This window comes from Cygnus atratus, chromosome Z, assembly GCF_013377495.2.
Source record: "Cygnus atratus isolate AKBS03 ecotype Queensland, Australia chromosome Z, CAtr_DNAZoo_HiC_assembly, whole genome shotgun sequence".
Classification (NCBI taxonomy): domain Eukaryota; kingdom Metazoa; phylum Chordata; class Aves; order Anseriformes; family Anatidae; genus Cygnus; species Cygnus atratus.
In genome coordinates, this window is record NC_066396.1 from 26,850,876 (window position 1) to 26,869,887 (window position 19,012).

General features: G+C 40.2%; 1 protein-coding gene across 1 annotated transcript in view; it reads right to left on the bottom strand.

The window, feature by feature from the left end:
• ARHGEF28 (Rho guanine nucleotide exchange factor 28) overlaps positions 1-19,012 on the bottom strand; it is a 109,610-nt gene that overhangs the window by 58,384 nt on the left and 32,214 nt on the right. The window contains exons 8-9 of the mRNA XM_050716398.1: positions 15,684-15,730; positions 14,222-14,282 (exon numbers count right to left, since the gene is read on the bottom strand). Coding sequence (XP_050572355.1) covers positions 14,222-14,282; positions 15,684-15,730 — 108 coding nt within the window. The remainder of the gene's footprint in view (positions 1-14,221; positions 14,283-15,683; positions 15,731-19,012) is intronic.

The following is a 19,012-nucleotide window of genomic DNA, read 5'->3' on the forward strand; positions in this document are numbered from 1 at the left end:
AAGCATGGACAAATGCTGAACTGGGTGTGAGAAACTTAAAATTTGAAAAAACTAATGTATATGTTGCAAAGTAGTCTTCAAGAATTTCAGCTTTCGAATTTCCCACCAGAAATCTGCAGAGCTTCACTACCTCCCGGGAAGAGAAACCCCAGACCGTGAAACCTACAATGGGCTTGGGGCAGAAGAGAGGAAGCTGACATTTATTGCCCAGATCAGCCGAAGCACCCAACGCAGGTACATAACTCTTCATGACTTTTGGGGTGGGGAGGAAGAATCCCGCACTGCATCAAGCCAGCTCTCAGGGTCTCTTGTTCACTGAGACCCGAACTCCTACGTGATGGAAACACAGCTTCAAGGCACCATGTCCCACACCTGGCCTTGTGGAAAACATGTCTTGTTCTGCTTGGAAGGGAAGCCACCAACACAACCGTCCTGCAGCAAAGTGGAGAATAGCTCATCCCCGCACAGAGGTGCCTCTCCCACCTCACTTGCTGCTGGGATTTCAACACCCCTGACACCATTTGGAATTTATCACTGAAACACACAGGTGCACCCAGAGCATCTTCTTACTCCAGCAACACAACATAGCCTATCACCTCTGCACACAAGCCACATGTGTTGGTATGCTATTAAAGGGGACGTGAAGCAAGACACAATACTATAACATGAAAACATCAGGAGTGTATAAAATGCTATGTAACAGGTAAAATATCTAAGACTAATAATGCTGTCCTAAGGTAAAATAAAGAACAATCAAAGTGCCATAGAGAATGGGTGAATAGCTACAACATATACAGATAAATCAAGTACTCATGAGAGACACAGACTGCACACCACACAATTTGCAATCCGTTTCATCTTCTTTACAGATTGTGTACACATCCACACACATTACAGAAACTCCTCTGCACTTGGGAAATAATGGATTTTCCCACAAATAAAAAGTTCATAAATTGCTGTGTATGTTAAGAAGTGCATTCTGTACACGTTTTTTGCTCTAAAAGTTAAGGTCAAAGTCTGAGCGTGTGTAAGCAACATGATTCTCCTCACTCACTGACTTTAGTGACACTGATGGATCTTGATTCTCTTATTTGTTCTTTTCCCTTTCTGAAACAAAAAAAAGCAATTTTATGAAAGGAAATGTAAATTACATTTTTTTCCACTCATTGTCTTCTTTTCTTTGCTTCTAAATGCAGGAAAAATATCTTTCCTCATTAAGGCTTCTAATGATAATTCTTCCTAACATAAATTTGCTGCCCAGTGCCTTTCAATCTCCTTAAAACTCCCTTTATCATACTGACAATTTATAATGCTTCCCTCTCAGAGGCTTCTCCACAAAGACAGACAATGTCTAACTGCACCAGGATCTGTGCAGAAAACAACTGAGCCTGCCATCTCTTTCTTTTACAGAAAGCAAAAGAGTTCCCTCTTCATTCTGATAAGACTTCTGTACATAATTTAAAAGGTTCTCTTGTTAGCTGTTGAGACATATTTGAGTTACAAAATTCCCCTTAAGTGAAAACAACTGTAGCTAGCAGAACTTTCTGTAGCTGCAGCAGTGCCGTTTTGCAAGCTCCCAGGACACCAGAACTGCTTAGTGAGAACAACACTTATAGCCTGAAGAAAAGAAGTCCTGAGAGAGTAAAGAAACAAAAACAATTTTAAAGAACAGCACGTAACTTGGAGAAAACATTTTTTTCTCAACAATTTTCAATAACCTTATTTACAAAAGCATAACTAACAGTGAGGTAGACTTTCGACGAAAAGGAAGAAAATCTACCTCATTACAGCTGTTGATAGCCACCTGCACACAACCAGACAACGAAAAAGAGGCAGAGCTAGTAAGCAAGAATCACTTAAAAGAAGACAGCTTTTTCTACCTTGTTTGGATGCCCTTCTTCGAATCCTCATTTTAGGTAGGGAAGGCCAAGAGTAATTAAAAGGTGAATCAGAGTCTGAGTCCATTTTTTTGCTCAATAAGCACAGAGCAGATTCTCAAAGTTGCACTTTGTTGTTCTCAATTGCAAGTCAAGTCTAAGAGTGATGTAAAATAAAGGAATGGACAAAGAAGGATCAAATTGCCCACTAAACACAGGGGAGGGAAAAGCTGTAAATGTTTGCTCTCTTCAGGCGTCCAGGCATGTAGACAGATCAGGCTGCAAATATTAAGGCAGAAGCAAGGAGGTTAAAGTATGAGAGCTTCGAGTGGAGCTGTTGCATCGTGGTCCAGAGCTATTTGAAAGGTCATTGTGTGCCAATGAATCATTAACTCACCTTTCCATTTTGATGTAAACGAAAACAATAGGAGCTGAGTAAGAAATGAGAAAATATGTCTCAAAAATAAACAAACCAGTGCAAGGTTTCTCAAAGCTTTTTTTCCACGTTAAAACTAGGATTTACAAGAACTCTCAAACTGAGGATAAGCAAAATGCTGGAAGCGAAGAAGAAAAGATTAATAGTAAACTAAGAAAACCAGTCTATCTGCTGGACCCTTTATTACTGCAAAGCAATGCCTCCCCTCTCAGTGTTTATGACTTTGGCAGACCTTGGGATGTTGCAGCTGGAAAGCAGAGATAACCCACTCAAAAGCCTGTCGCTCCCATCTTTCTAGCTCAAATGAGCGTAAAGCTTAAGTGTTATATAGAAAGATTAAAATGTCATTAGAGGAGCTCTCTTTCCAATAATATTTAGTCTGAATAGTGTTTTCTCCTTCACACAGTCACCAAGTGAGACAGTGAATCATAAGGATTTTGTAGAGCTGGCACCTTTACAGCACTAGTCTAACCTCATAGCAATGCACAATACAGCTAGTGACTAATTTACAACAAATCCTCCATTCTTATACAGTCTCCCTGAACAACTCGCAGGCAATTAGTATTCAGTAGGAACTCATTATCCCTTCCCCCAACATCTTTACACTACACAAACTACATTTTTTAAACAGACTCGAATGTGGCTATACAAGAGCTAATACAAAAATAACATGTCCACTGTTTCTTAACCAGCTCCGCCAAACATTTCTTTTAGTTACCCCACAATGCATGCGTTTTTGTGTTCCACATAAAGGAGGAGAGGGAATGTGGATCAGCTTAAATGTCAGTTTTTGGAAGATGATGACATTTGAGCTTGTTAACATTCTTTACTTCACTTCAATTATTTTTCAGGCTGCTGAGGTCTGCAGCGCTACTTCTGTATTATGTTTCAAGTGATTCCTCAATCCACATTGCAGTCAGAGATAACAATGTATTTGTTGAAAGAAGATCATGCAATTCAAATGCAAATTTAATTCAAAGCTCATTATAAAAGTATCTATCAGGTTTTCAGGGATAAAACAATTATTATATGAGCACTTCATAAAGTGCACAAATTACATAAAACACAATTGAAGCAGATCATTGTTCTGCCCTTCCCTTAACTGAAGTTCTGCCAGCTTTGTTAGGCCTGGAAAGAGTAATTTGCCCCAGACGCTGGAAGCCTTAGACTTTCACTTTAAATATTAGACACTCCCATAGACTTTGTTTGATTTATATATATAATTAACAGCCCCAGGGAATCACAGCAGACAATGGATAACTGAAAATACAGAGGGGATATAAATCCACGGTTTAAGCATCCACTTCAAAACATCTCTGTTCCCTGGAATGTCAAGTTCGAGAGGCACTGATGGATCCCCTGGGTCCACGGGAACACAGGGGCGGATGTTCTCCTGCGCACCTGCACTCTGGCCAGCCCCCACTCACCAGTTGTGGCCACAGTTAAATGAAAAAAAGAGGAAAGGATGGAGCATATTTACTGGGTAACTTGTTCACTTAGGAAATATCTTCCCAGCTGCTCCAACACAAAAGATTTCCCCTGTACACAACATTTTTCCCTAACCAAGTGCTCTCTTTATCACCAGATATATTTAATGACAACCTGAATACAAGCCTGAATTTCAGACATGTACTCAGGGCAGTGCTCTGTGGGTGAACTGGTGTTCACATTTAAAGAGCACTGTAAGTTTTACACTGGCTTTAAAATTTCTCACCTTTCAATTTAGGCAATTACTCTTTCGTTCTTGATGAGGAATGTTTTTTGTTTTTTTTTCCTTTTCTCTACATTGGCCAATTCTGACTTTTTTCACCCAACTTTATATGATCAAGGAAAATGTACTTGTTCACTTCCACTGGTCTTCCTTTTATCTATAGTTAGTCCAGAGAGAAACGATTAGAACTGAACAAAACTCTCACAGCGTGGACATGCAGCTGACGTATTAAATGGCAATAAAATATTTTATATGCCAAGATATTTACTTTTCTGAATGACCTCTGCATGTTTCATAAATGCTTTCACTGACTGTTTCAGCTATTGCCTGCCCTTAAACTAGCAGTGTTAATTTAGAACCTCCAAACATAAATGAGTAATTGAGGACTGTTAAGTAATTTTTAAACTGCTATCCTATTACATAATACTTGGAGAATCCAGCTTTTAAACTTCTGCTGTGATAAAGACCTGATCATTTACTCCTGCTATTCATTCTCTATTTCTTGGGCAAATCTTAGGCTTTTTATATACTTACTGCAATCGCCCCTGAATAGGAACTTGCATGAGAATTTGTCAATTGCATTCTGAAAGTGCAGATAAATTATCAACCTTATGCCACTATTTCTGAAGGGCTGATTGAATACCACTCACATTATTTGCTCTGTTTGGGTCCTATGAAAGATTTTTATCTTTTTTCTTGACTGTAGAACTCCTTTCTGCAGCCACTGAAGACCTCATGCTGCTTTTTGCCATGAAGAAGGGCTTTGCTTTGCCTTACAGTCTATGTCTAAAAATATTTTTCTCCCCATTCTTGCACTTTGGGGGATGATCCAATCTACATCTCACCTCCCACTCATCATCTCCAAAGTGGCAGCATTTCAGTGGTGGTATTTGCATGGAGCTGGCACAGAGATTTGGCAGCTTATAAAAGGTGCTTTCTAGCTGGAAAATATTAACCTTACTTTCCTTGTAAAATGTTTTCAATTATGTATATCAACGTATAGATGTGAAGTGAAGATAAAGAACAAATGTTTTTTGTGTGCATTACCTAAGGCTAATGCTTTTGATAAATACTAATGCAATGCTTTAAATTCTTTCACCTAACGCTTGCCAAAACACACCCATATGATATAAATGTTTTTCAGAGATATTACAGTCTATTGTCTGCTGTCAGACCTCTCCCTCCACTCGTGGCAAGACGGAAGGAAGTACAGGAATGTCACCAGCATTTACAGTTTCCATGGAACAGTACCATCACCTCCCCAGGGCACTTGGAGGACAGCCTCATAGCGAAGTGGTGGGGGGGATGTGGTCTCCCTCTCCTGAAACACTGCTAAAACAGCCCCATAGCTGGTAGCTAGCTCTCTGGCAGGCCAGAAAGAGAAGACCCCTTTGAGTTAGGTGTCCCCTTCCCAGATGGAGAACAGATCTACAAGGCTAATGACCCCAGAAACAGGACTGGTGATGGTCTGCATTGGGTGTGGGTGATGAGAACTGCATGAGCAATGGCTTTGACAGAAATGCCCTCCCCAGTTTGCTCTGACCAGTCCTCACTAACATTAGGGACAAAGTTGATTTCCCCCAGCTTCATTCTGTTGCAGGACCAGCAGAGTTCATTTCCCAAAACTGTGGAGAAGACTCTGACAAGAAAAGATAGCATAGAAAAGGCTACGTGCTTTTCTCCGCTGACTTCTGTGACCCACAGGTCCATGTGACTTTCCTACCATCTTCGCTCCACTGTTTGTCTAAGGTCACAGGAAGGACCTGCCAATGTACCTGGACAAAATAGCTACATTACCGGACGGTAAACCTAATCATTGTTTTGAAAATTCAGCAAATGTGAATTAAAGGTGACTGAAAGCAAAGTGCTACCAGCCAGTTCCCACACACCAAGCACACTCCAACCCAAATGTTCTTTCCACCTGCCCGCAGCAATTATATGGTGATTGTGAAGATTGCTGCCAGCAACAGCATCACAGTTCCCATAGGACAGCTTGTCACAAAAAAAAAAAAAAAAAAAAAAAATCTTTACCACCTCTCTTCTCTGCCAAACACCTGGGTCTTTCTTATAGAAGTTTACACTGGAATTGTCAGAAAACTTTGCCACATCTCTCTTCTCCCCCTCTCCCTTTCCCAAATCATTGATGAATACACTGAAAAACACAGAACAAAGTCCAGATCCTTAAGATCTTGGCAGATGACCTCCCCAATTTGTTTTTATGATCTTTCTTACTGCTGAGCTTCCAATGGGTGATTCATTCATTCAGTTTAGAGAACTGTCTTTTCTGATGTATTTATTTCCTTTCTTTGTGCACAAGCAAAGGAGATCTGAGACGGCCTCCCACTAGCAACACAACAACTTGGAATTTAAACTGCATAGCAGTGGATCACAAAAAGATTCAGGCAGCAATCACTGGCCATCATCACTGCCCAAATTTTGACAGTATTTGGTGGAACCTGTCTCTTTCATTGAAACTGCATGCAAAACTCCCCGTCCCATGTCACCATCAAGGGGAACACTGCAGGGAAGGGGAAGAGCACTGGAGAGGAAGGGGGAATTGCGACCTTCCTGTACTGCACACATTTGTCAGCAAGCACATCTGCTTTTCACTGTTTCAACCCCAACAATGCTACAGGTTAGTGCTAGCAACAGTCCTATGAAAGATCATCAGTGTTTATCATTATGGAGCCTCTTCCTCTCACCACCATTTACAGAGGCAGATTTTTCTCTCCTAGAAAAGCCCTAGGTGAAGGTAAGTATCAAAGCCAGGTAAATTCTGATATAAGATTAAATGGCCCTGAGCCCTCAGTCCCCTCATCTCCTACTTGAAATTCTTGCAAGCATTCTCCACCTTTCCATTCAAGCAGCCGGTGACAAAACCCACGCACATTAACGTCCCCTTTAATGAAATAAGCATCTCCTATCAAAGCTGTGTATACAAACATCAGAAATATTAATAAAACATAAAAATAAAGATGTGGTGCTATAAATGTGGGTTGATTTTTTCTTTTATTTATTTGTGCAATTTCTTGGGCAGTAGTCTGAAGATGAACCAAGATACTACTTTCAGAGAGACCCCAGTGAGAGTGGCAGGCCACCTGACCTGTCTCTAAAAATGCTGTTGTACACAGATAACAGAGTTTACTGAAGCACTCAAGTCACGGCAGATGGCAGAAGAAGCAGAGCCAGTTTGCGTGCACTGCGTTCTGGTTCACTTTAAGCTAGATTGCCAGTCCAAGCATTTTTATGCTCCATTGCATTTATTTCCCCAGGGATGTATCCTTTTACTAACTCCAGACAGTGCACATAGAATCACAGTGTTGTAAAAGATCCAGACTGAGAGAAGGCCATAACATCTACATTTTTATCTAACTCTTTAGCTACTCACCTGCAGGTATATTTCTAACTACAATGTGAATTATAAAATTAATTTTAAGGCTGTTCTGCCTATTTTTTCTTTGAAACTAGGATGACAACTTCAGTTAGAATAGATATAATGAGAATAACGTTTTCATGTTAAAAATACCATGTTTATGACAGTCAATGATAGCTGCATCATTCCACAAAGACCTATTGGCAATACTTATCTTTCCTTCGAAAAGCAACTGCTTCTAAGTTGTGGTACTTAGATCTTATTTCTTTGCTAAACTAAAGGAGCAATTCACCTTTAAGAATGTAAGAGAACCAGGTTTGCATAAACAATACTAGTACTGCAAAATCCCTGGATAACACCCAAGAGACTGGGATGAAGAAGAGCTCAGAGCTTACAAAACTGAGGCAAAGCGCTACCTCTGCTCAACCCTGAGTCAGTCTAGCCAAAGAGCCACTGGACAAAAAGCATTATTTCAGGCTTTGTCCCAAATGCTGCATGTTGGCCAGTTTACTGTAATGATATTATGGTTTCACAGTGTTCTTCAGACTCAGAGCTTTCTGAAATCTGGTTCATGACTCACTGGATATGCTTTCCTTTTTTTTTTTTTAAAAAAAAAAAAAGCATATATATATATTATATATTCACCTGGTTGTTTAGGATAACAATCTGAGCATGGGTAACAAGCTCATTAATACTACTTTCATGTGACAGCAGTCATTATGTCATTATGCCCTGACTCCCGAAACAACCACTAAGCAGTTCCAGCAACGTACATAGTGAGATAATTTGACTAAATGCTCTCCTTGTCCAGCATCTATTCACATCGAAAGGGTAGCTGGGATGTGCAGTCCAGCTATGGACAGAAAGCTCATTGCTGTTTGTCTCATGCCTTGATGAAAAGGTCTCCTGAGTTTATTTGCAAAAGCTTGAGAATTAAGGGCTAGGATAAACAGAAATTTCTTCTAGGTTTCTGGTCCACAAAGTCCTGTGCAAGTCCCAGTAACGCAGACAACACACGTGGCCGTACATGAAAGCACACCGAAGTTTGAATTGGACCTTGCTTATACTGAAGTTTTGCCAATGACTTGGTTGTTGAGTCTACAATTACACTGCCAACCTGAGCAGCCAAAAAGTTCACCAAAGACCCGTTTCATTAAACATTCACTTTTCCATGTTTCAGGGAAGATTTCAAGGGAAGGGCTGCTTCTCAAGGAGGAAGAAAGCTGAGAAATGTGTTCATTTGTGCATTTTCAAGACTATAACTGTTCTCTTCACAATATAGTTCTGGAATACATTTCATATTTAAAGAGTAGCTTGACATTAGATATATCCCAGATTGTTTATTTACGTTAGCGTGAAATGAGACTGGGCAGAAGACAGGCAAAAGAGCTTATTTAAACATCAGAAAAAAGAACCTCTTTTTGAAGGATTATTTTGTTGAGCAAATTTGTTTTGGATTTTAGGCAGAGGAGAAGGACAAGTTCTGGGAAGCCAGACAGCACATGTTTGTAGCTTGTTCATTTTTCTTTCTGTCTTCCTTTTGAGGTTAACTTGAATTGTAATGTCTCAGAAAATGAAGAGTGGAGGAAACTCCAAGAAACAAGAACAAGCTTGTTTTACTGCTTAATGTTTCTTCTTCCAGATTTCTCCACAGCTTTTTAATTAAGCTCAGCTGAGGCTTACATCCCAGGAAGATTTTTCTTCCCACATCTTCTCTAGCTCTCAACTATTCAGCTATCTTCAACACTCAGTTGTTTATAGACAGTTTAAACAAACAAGAAAATGTTTTATCTAATGAAATTAAAAAAAAATAAAAAGGCTATATGTTGTTTAAAGGTTGTTTCTGGAAGGGTTCTGACAGACCAGATCCAGGTTAAGTGTCTGTTCTGCAAGGTGCAAGGAACTACACAAAGGTTTTGCTCAGTAAAAGAAGCACCATAAAGATCTATGAGAACTTCAGTGAAAAAGGGCACAGTATAAATGCCACAGTTATTAAAAGACAGCTGCATCAATAACTACAGTTTTCTTCAGATAGTATTTTTCTCTGCAATTTTCAAAACCATCACATTTCCAAAAACACCTGTCTTAAAAAAAAAAAAAAGCCTCCTTCCACTGCAAATCCATCTTCCTGAACTTCTTCAGCACATCTTCAATCACTTAAGTATTGCAGTGCCTCTTTTTCATCTCATTCTTCATGGTCTTCCTTACTTGTGATGAATAACAGATACAGGGAAAAGATAATTGACATGCCCAAGGTCATGTTGTAAATCCATAACAGAACAGAAACTGAAGTAAAGGTCTGCAGCTCCTGGACTACAGATACAACGGCTGGATCACACAGCTTCTCCCCAAGTATACAAAAGGGAAAGACCAGATTGGGTGCTACCACGCAAGGACTGCAAACACAAAAGATCTGCCTAGCATTAATCATAGGATTCTCGTAACTGTCTCAAATAGGCAACACACGACATACAACTTTCACTTTTATCTGTCAATAACTATAAAATTACCTCCTGTGATTCCAATCTCAAAACAGGTACAGTTGACTCAGAACAGTTTGAACTGTAAATATTCTGCCCATTGAAGGAAAAATAAATAAATAAATAAATAATAGAAGGGAGTGAAAAAGTTAACCTCAATCAGTAGAAGAATCAATTATTTTACAGACCTAACAAAAACTGTGTTGAGGAGGGACTTTAGACAGCAGAACCATGCTTTTTTGTATTTAAGCAAACAAAAAACTTTTTAAGTCTTACCAACCACAGTAAGGAAATCTAATTGAAAAAAGAACAAAATAGCAACATTGAAAACAGATTCTCTGCAGATTACAGTGCAGCCCTACTGGTTTACACAGAGAAGAAGATCATTGTGTTCTGTTCCTTAAACTGATCTGTGGTTAAACTAGGATTTCTGTGGAACCATGAAAATCAAAGGACAGACTCTACTAAAAACGTTTTACAGCTGCCTGGTCACATACAGAGAACCACCAAAATTTGGCATCAGTATTTTTATCTCTCAAAGTGCAAAACCTGGCTTGCAAAACCCTTTCACCACTGGCAGAGCAAACATACTAGATTAGACAGACACCAGTAGGTCACTGGCACTGTAACTAGGAGAACAGGGAAAATATTTTGAAAATTTATCATCATCCTGCCTTCCTGAAGTTATATTTCCTTGGAAGAAAAACTGGGGGTTAGATTTTTCTTGTTGGAAAAGAGAAACTTTTGCAGCTTTATAAATGGCCTTGTGAACATCCTCTTTCCAAACCAGCTATACAAAACAGGAAGGAATTATAACTCTTTAAAAACACATGCCCTGCTAACACCGTCACATGCCCAACAGTAACAGCATTCAGCTGTCACCTCCTAGACTCTCTCCCAGAAAGTACAGGGCTGCTGACTCTTGAGGATGACAATGCTTGGCAATAATACATATGCTTAACATTGAAAAAAAAAATCCTTTATTTTCTTGCTTCCCTGTTTGTTTCTTTCATTCACTCTCCCCGACTGGATATTGTTTTTCCTCTCTTAATCTTTCCACTGTGTTTCTTTCACTAAAAAAAGTCTTTTTATGTTGTTGGTTTTTTTTTGTTTTGTTTTAAACACAAAACACATTTTTAGCAACTTCCGAGAGAAAGAGAGAGAAAGAGAGGGAGAGGGAGAGGGAGAGAGGTGGGGGGAAAGGAGACTGGCAGGTGTGACTAGCACTGAATTCAGGTGTCTCTATGCCATCCACTGTTCACCCTGTTCTAGCTTTCTCTTGTGCCCCACAGTTTACTCCTGTTTTTTCAATTCCTGAATATGACAATCCCATTTCACCCTAGGAAAAAGCGTATGCAGTTCACATGGCTTCCCATGTGTGTTCCTCACCTCCCCAGTACACATCAGGGTGGGACCCCAGGGCCCCTCCCTCAGTTCTGGAGGATGTGGAGCCTCTTGCTCAGCAGAGGCCAAGGGGAGCAATTTTTCAAATTGAACTCTGAGAATCAAACAGTGCCTGAGGCAGCCAGGTCCCAAACCAAAGATGAAGACAAGGAGCAAGAAGAGTTGGCATCCTTTTAGCACCCTACTGACTGCTGTGAGCACCCTTGCAAGATACTCCCCAAACTTTGTTGGGTGAGGAGAAAGAACCACATCAGTCAATACATTTGAAATGGCAGGGCTGTGCAGACAGAAAGCATGAACAGAACCCCTCCAGGACCCACCACGCCTAGACCAATTTTTGGATAAGCTTCTCAAACCACGTGGAAAAAGAGTGAGAAGCAGAAGCAGAATAACTTACATCCATTCAAAGAAACCCATTCAAAGAGTACTGGTGTTCTTGCTCTTAGAAATCCTCTTTGATTTACTCATCCAACTTCCTAGTGAGATTCCAGAGTTTGCTCGTTTCTATTCATTCTTCCTCACTCAACCCCCCAGCCGTTTTCCCTCTTCCTCTCCCCCACTGACAACCATTTCCATTTCTCTTCTTATTCCCCACTGTGTGTTCTTCCTGCCAAAAGAGTTGCCATTTAAAAACAATGCCAAGCAAACAATTTTTTTTAAGTAGTTTAAAACAATTCTGGGTGATAAAACTATGACATTTAGCAATATGGTTATGTGAGTCAGGTTAGAACATATACTGTTTTTTATATTCAAAGAAACCCATAAAACCAGCTTAAGCCAACTTATAAATTTTTGGTTGTCACTAAACCCTAATTTCATCCCTTTCCCTCCCTACCTTCACCTTTTAGTGCACATCCAAGAGCACCCTTAAACCCCAGCTTGCATATTAACCCTGTCACCTCCCACACAAACTGCTGATGGGAGGCCTTCCAGGCTCTGCTGAGGTCAATAGCAAAAACCCATCAAATGTCAGCACTACAAGCTAAATTTCAGCTGAGTTCAGTAGTCAGAGACGGGAGATGGGTGAGGAGAGCTCAAGACCCACATAGTAGTGAGACCATGCTCCAGTCTTCACACAAAGTGAGCACATTTTCAGCTACAGTGATTTACTGAAGTCTGTTCTAAAACAAGTAGAATAGTCTTCACTGCAGCTTCTCCACATGTAAGTCAACCTCTTAGATGTATTACATGGTGATTACAATTCAGTGAAGAGAGAGAAGGTTCATTTTCAGACAGGAGGTACAATAGGTAATATTTCTGAGTTTAATATAAGCTAAGCATGTGCTCAGGACAAAAGGTTTATATGTTCACATGTATATGATATGTGTATATACACATTTATCTACGTATTTATAATTTATTTTTGTAAATGCATAAGATGCCTAAGAAAATAAGCTAAAATCAAATATTAAGCACCTAAATCTTGTTCCAAGCTGTATGCAAGTACACCATTTTTTCACCCAGAAGCTCCTTTGAGAATCTACCATTCCTAGCTAGCAGTATGAACCACAGCCAAAGTCTCTTGCTTGCTCCTTGAAGGGGACCCAGGATCTGCCAGCAGCTGCCCATCCAAGCTTCAGAGAGGAGAGGGAACTGTTCTGAAGCCAGAGGGCTTGGCTTCTGTTCCTGCTGTCACATCCAGCCCTATGCAAATGATGACTTAGAAGGAAAATTCATTTCATGGGTAAGAAAAAAAAGTATCAGCTATAATTTCAGGGTGGAGAATTTCCACTCTGCAGCTTTTCAGCTACCTTCTGCTTGCTCCAGATGGTGTAACCAGAGCTTAGACTGGAGCAGATGTGGCTTCAGATTAGCAAACCATAATCACTCCCCAATGGCTCCACACCCTCCTACACTGAGATGCAGCCCAACACTTTGGTCTTCATTGACAGAAATGATTTGATCATGTGGGAAGTAACATTGCAAGCACATGCACTGCATTTTTGTGCAAGACAAGGACTGCTATTCTGTGCTATCCACAAAAGTACTAAAGCCAGTATAACCATGCATATTAATATTTTTGCTACTAGTCCCAATTTCCTTATGCAGATCCCATATTGCTTGGATGGGAGAGCAAGACAAGCATTTGGACTTGCTGCAGTACAGGCATTTGACCCAACAACAACTAGAAATATTGAGAACTAGATGATGATTTTAATGAGAGATTATTAAAATTATCTGCTGCTTTCTTATCTTACAACCATGTCTCTGAGTTTATGCCAACTCATTTCTCTCTAACATATAACGACTCTATTCATGCATGCACGTCCCCCCTCTTTGCACACACACAGAGCAACTCTTGGTTTTGCAGCCACCAGAGCCTGCACACAAGTGGTCTGAATGCAGCCATCTGGGCTCCGCCATTCTGAGCTCAGCACTGGACCACAGGCAAGCCTCTGCCTGGCACAGCAGCTCCCACAGGCTGAGCTCAGCTACTTGTCTTTCTCTTCCTTGCTCTGCTTTGTATGCAGCCATGGTTGCACTTTCCATTTGGACCTTTCCCTAAACTTGAAAATACTCACCTTTCCATTTGATTTTCATTCTCTAAATGCACTGTCTTAATCTAGTTGGCTATATTCTCTTTCCAGCCCTACAATGCACTTTGCACTGTTACATCTAAACATTTCCACATGCTTCATTTAATCTACAGTCACATACATTGGATCTATCAGAAATCGTTTTCAAGATTCTTATTCCTACAACAGTTGATATTCTGCTGAAAAATCCTAGGATAACATGACACTGTTGGATGCACTGTGTATGTACACTAGAAGCATTTTGAAAGAGGTTCTCTCTTTGACATAGACATAACTCATTTGATCTTTTGCCAAGCTATGTTGCAATATCAATGATATTCACCTTTTTAAAAGACACCGCCTTGTGGCATCAGAGTACATATCAACAGCTTTTTGGAAGTCAAAATGATTAATTATTTCTTACCTATGTCCAAGAGGACATGATCTTCATTTTCTTTAGAACGAACCACAGCATCTTGGAAAGGCTAGAAACAGAAAACTTTAGCTAGATCTTCTAAGATTAATAGTTACATTTGTGCTTAGTTACAAGCTGTGCTTCAGGCTTTCTGAAGTCAGTTCAAACAAAATCAAGCAGCAGTCACTTCATTTTAGTCATTTTAATAAAGGCAACGGATAGAGAATGCCTCTCCCAGACTGATATGAAAATGAATTATAAAGTTGACCCTGTGGACTCAAACTCATAGTCAACGAAGAGACCAAACCATATTCCACTTTCCATGCAAACTCCAGTTTTCTTCCTTAAGAAGTTGAACTGTGCCCAGAGTAGCCAGTAGAGTGCTTTGGACAAAAGAGACATTTCTGAGAGGACTCCTTTAATGCCTGAGCTGTTCATGCCTTTAGCAGTAATATAGGTCAGCTCATTCTCTATAGAGTGAACTACAGACTTTCCACTAACATAAAACAATAGGCAGTCAACACAGTACCAGAACCTTCTACCACACAGAATGATTTGTGAGCTACCACACTCTGCCCCAACAGACATTATCAGCATAGACTCAGAAATTCGTGCACACTGCAGAGACATAATTTTAAGATGACACAGATTGCAATCTCAAAGGAATGGTCAATCTTCGTTAGAGCTGGCACTTAAAAGAAGTGAGGGGGGGGGGGGAACACATTCCGAATCAGGATGTAATAGAAGGGGCAGCCCAACAACATTCCCAAAATTCAAATGTTATTTAAAATCAAAAGTCACCAGCTATGCAAAAGATAATACCTTTACCAGATTTGCCAGCTTTTGTTTCTGTCAACCTAAATAATTTAACTTCATACCCATTGAGTTAATAATCAAACTTAAACTTCTGGCTTAAAAAGGTGTCAAGAAAAAAAAAATGAAAGTAAAAACGAATGTGATTTCTCAAAAATATTTTTCCTCCACAAAAGCTGTTTGAGACCTCCATGTAAAAGACAATGGGAACTGTTATCTTTTCTACAGCAAGCATTTTTCTCAGTTGAAAGCTCACGGTTACCCAAGAAGTCTCTCTCAGGTGTAGCAGACCATGCCACCTCAAGGATGAAGCACATGCTCACAGGAGACAGGTTTTGACCCCGCAGACCAGCAGCTGAGCCGCAGGCTGCCTGAAGGCACTCAGGATGGCCACAAACACAAGAGCTTTCTGGTCGAAAAGCAGAGCTTGCTTCTGTGACCCAGCTTTCTGGCCCACAACCACATAACAGGTTCCTTCAAATGATAATCATCTGCACACATAACTATTCCCACAGGATAGGAATGGACAGGAAATATTGGCTGGCAGCCATTAGTCACCTTATTTGTTAGCTCTGAGAGATCCTCAGAGAGCCAAGCAAAGGTTGCTGCTCCTGAGCCTAAAGGGAGCTTAGCTATTTGTATAAGGAGAAATCTGTACCTTCACATCATCCTGGGACAATTCATCAGATGTCAAGTTCGCAGGACCTGCAAAAGCAAAGATTCCTGCCTTTAACAGCAAGCGAATTCAGTTTGGATCTGCTTTGCCTTCTGCTGCTGGTCTCTCTTCTTTTTCAGATAGGAGGGGGAACAACGAGCACACAAACATGCAGGCAAGCCAAAACAATGGACTTGTGCAGCCCATGCGTCCCCCCAAAACAGCATTCCCGTGGGCAGCAGGCAGGCTAGATGCACAACAAGTGCTATGTTATTGTCATGGGCCAATTATGAACAAGCTATTGAAACCAAAGGCTAGGAAAACATGGTGACTTGTCGGGCAGCTGCTGATGAGCCGCCAAAGTGTTCAAAAACCACTGTTTCTTGTTCTGTGCTTTGCACCAACTCTGCAGAGCATTTGGGATCTGTTTCTTTCCCTGAAGAGATCTCATGTATTTTCCAAAATTAGACCTCACATCTTCACACAAACACACACGGGGAAAAAAATAATTTCTGTCACTCTCTCTTTTACAGTTTCTTCTCAGAACTGTGGGAAAGGACACAGCACACACAAAACCAGGATCACACTTTGCAAGTTTTGCCCAAACAGCCTCCAGCACTATTGTGAAACAGCAAAGAGGAGTAATCTGGCTACAGGAATGCAAATGAACACCAGAATCACCCGGGCTTCCAGGAACATTATCATTTACTAAGTATATATTAAATAATAACAATTATACCACCAGAGTTATGCTGGTAAATATGTGTTTTTTTTGTGTTTTTTTGTTTGTTTGTTTGTTTTGTTTTGACTGAATCTTTCAAATTGAGGTTCAAGTCTGTTGTCACCTACACAAACCCCTCTCAATTCCCCATCTAGAGCAAATCATTAAACTAAGCATGACTCAGCAGCTGATACAGGGTGGTTTGGGGAAGTGCCTTGAAGAATGGTAGGTTATGTGGCAACTCAGTCCTTTCCTAGTATTGCATGAGTATATGGGGAAGGGAAGGGGAGGGAAGGGACAAGCCCAGTGCAATCAGAGCACCTGTAGTCTCTGAACTCCGCACAGCCTCTGGATGCTGGTGTGAGTCAGAACTGCAAAGGCCTGGGTTCATGCTGATCAGTATCTCAGCTGCTAATTCTTAATTATTTCACTTTCTTTAATGAACCTGCTGCAACAGTCAGATACATACCTTGCATTTCCCTTCCCTTGCATTCCAACACTGACAGAGTCCTGTGCATGAGGTGCATCTGCATCCATCCTCACGCAAGGCTGGCAGGCACAGGCCACCCCAGCTCCCCGACACCTGCCAGTAGCATGAAGCCCTGCCGGCTTCTCCATGCTGATTGCTGGCTCTGCCTCAAGCTCTCTGTGTCCCTTCACAGATGTTTTTTTTTTGTTTGTTTGTTTGTTTTGTAACTCTGACCACAGTAACTTACTTTAAAAGCTTCAGTGGGAGAAGTGGCATTTCTGAAACATCACTTCCAGAAAATGAATGTCCATGTTCTTCCAGATTTTTCTTTACAGTACTGACATGAAATTATTATCATCATCCAGTCTTAAAATTCTCAGAAGAAAAGCTGTTTCCTCTATAGCTAACAGTTATTATGCAGAAGCAAATGGCTTATACCTCCAGATAACAGCATTCAGTCTACTTACAGACATGGAATTTCAAGGTCAGAAAACAGAGAAAAAGCACAAACTACTGAATTAACCAGAATACCATCCACTTCACCTTTTGTTCTTCATCCTTACCGGATAGTGTATCACTCCATGTATTTTAACTTAATGAAGTTGCTTTGAGAGATTCACTGCTAAGCTAGTAGTATCACCTTACACCGACCCACTACTTTCACTTGATTGCATTTCACAACAAGCAATGTACTGCTATAGCAACCTCTTGTAGATAAAAGCTCAGGGCTTCTAAAAGCATTGTGTTTTAAAGGACTGTTAATCTTGACTTTAGGCCCACTCTGAACGGAGTGGTTATTTCTTCTCTAAATGGCAGCAGTTCTGAAATCTGAGGGGGGATCCTTTCATGGCATTAATGCACCAATTAATATCCTAAGCTTAGCAGCCATTTTACAAAGGAGTTCACTGAATGCAACTGAGAACATAGTAAAAAACACTCTGTTAATCGTTTCACATTAGTTTTACTTGTAGAGGTAATGATTTTAATTAGATCTACAAAAAAAAAAAAAATTCTTTGTGTCTTCTGATGGAGAGTGGAGAGCTGGAGAGTATAACACAGACTGCAAGTCACCAGTACTGATGATTAATGAATTTTCAACATCTGGATTTGGTGGTAGGTGGTGAAAAAAAAAGAAAAAAAAAAAAAAAGAATCCTGTCTGTTAGAAATGTTGTGACTGAGGAGGATACCAAAACATGTGAAATTTAAAAAAAAAAAAAAAAAAAAAAAAAAAACTTTGCTGCCCGTCAATGTGAAAATAGTAATTAAGGGCTCCCCATGTATACATGTAGACAACGCAGAATGCAAAAAGTGCAAGTCTGATTGGCTTGTTACTGATTTGTTTGACACTACCGAACCAGTTTCACAGTGGTTTGTGTGGTTTATTGGATACTATTAAAATGTGGTGTACTTCTCTTGTCTGAAATGAGATTTTTTTTTAAAATCCAAATCAGGCACAAAACAGCTCTGATCCATAAAGGCACAAAACTACATACCTTCCACTGAAAATGCAAATAGGTAGGTGTTCAAATATCTTTGTAGATCTTGACATGATATATGTACTATATGAGGATGTTTAAAACCAGAATCCCAAACAAGAAGCCCTGCAACCAGAATCCAACCAGAATGCAGTCCATCCCGAACTCATGATTCTCTCCAGGGGCAATCAATACCTGCTTATGTTCATTAGCTGCTTGCCCCAAGTCAGGCCAAATAAAAACTGCCTTTGGTGAAAACATCAAAGTAATTATCACTTAGAAGTTGTATTGCCCTAGTTAGTGCCACATATAGTGTTACAATGCCATGCCATTCATTTTCTATCCGTGAAGATGGTCGGAGTATGGCCCTCAGAGGAATATACTGAGTAAATGTGCATGCTGCATCATCAAAGCCATCCACATACCGTGTAAAGGAAACTGCCATTTAGAGTTGCAATAACAGATGTATAGTTTGCAACTGCTAACAGCTGTTTATTGTTTCTCTGCAAATTTACCTTCTACTGGCATGATAATTGCTGCCTGAACACTGCTGGAGATATTAGATATAAAGTTCCTTTTCCAGCACTAACAGCAGTAACCTACCTTTTTACCTGTGAACTACATTGTTTCACTGGTTTATCTATTCACTGAAAATTTCTAGCTGAT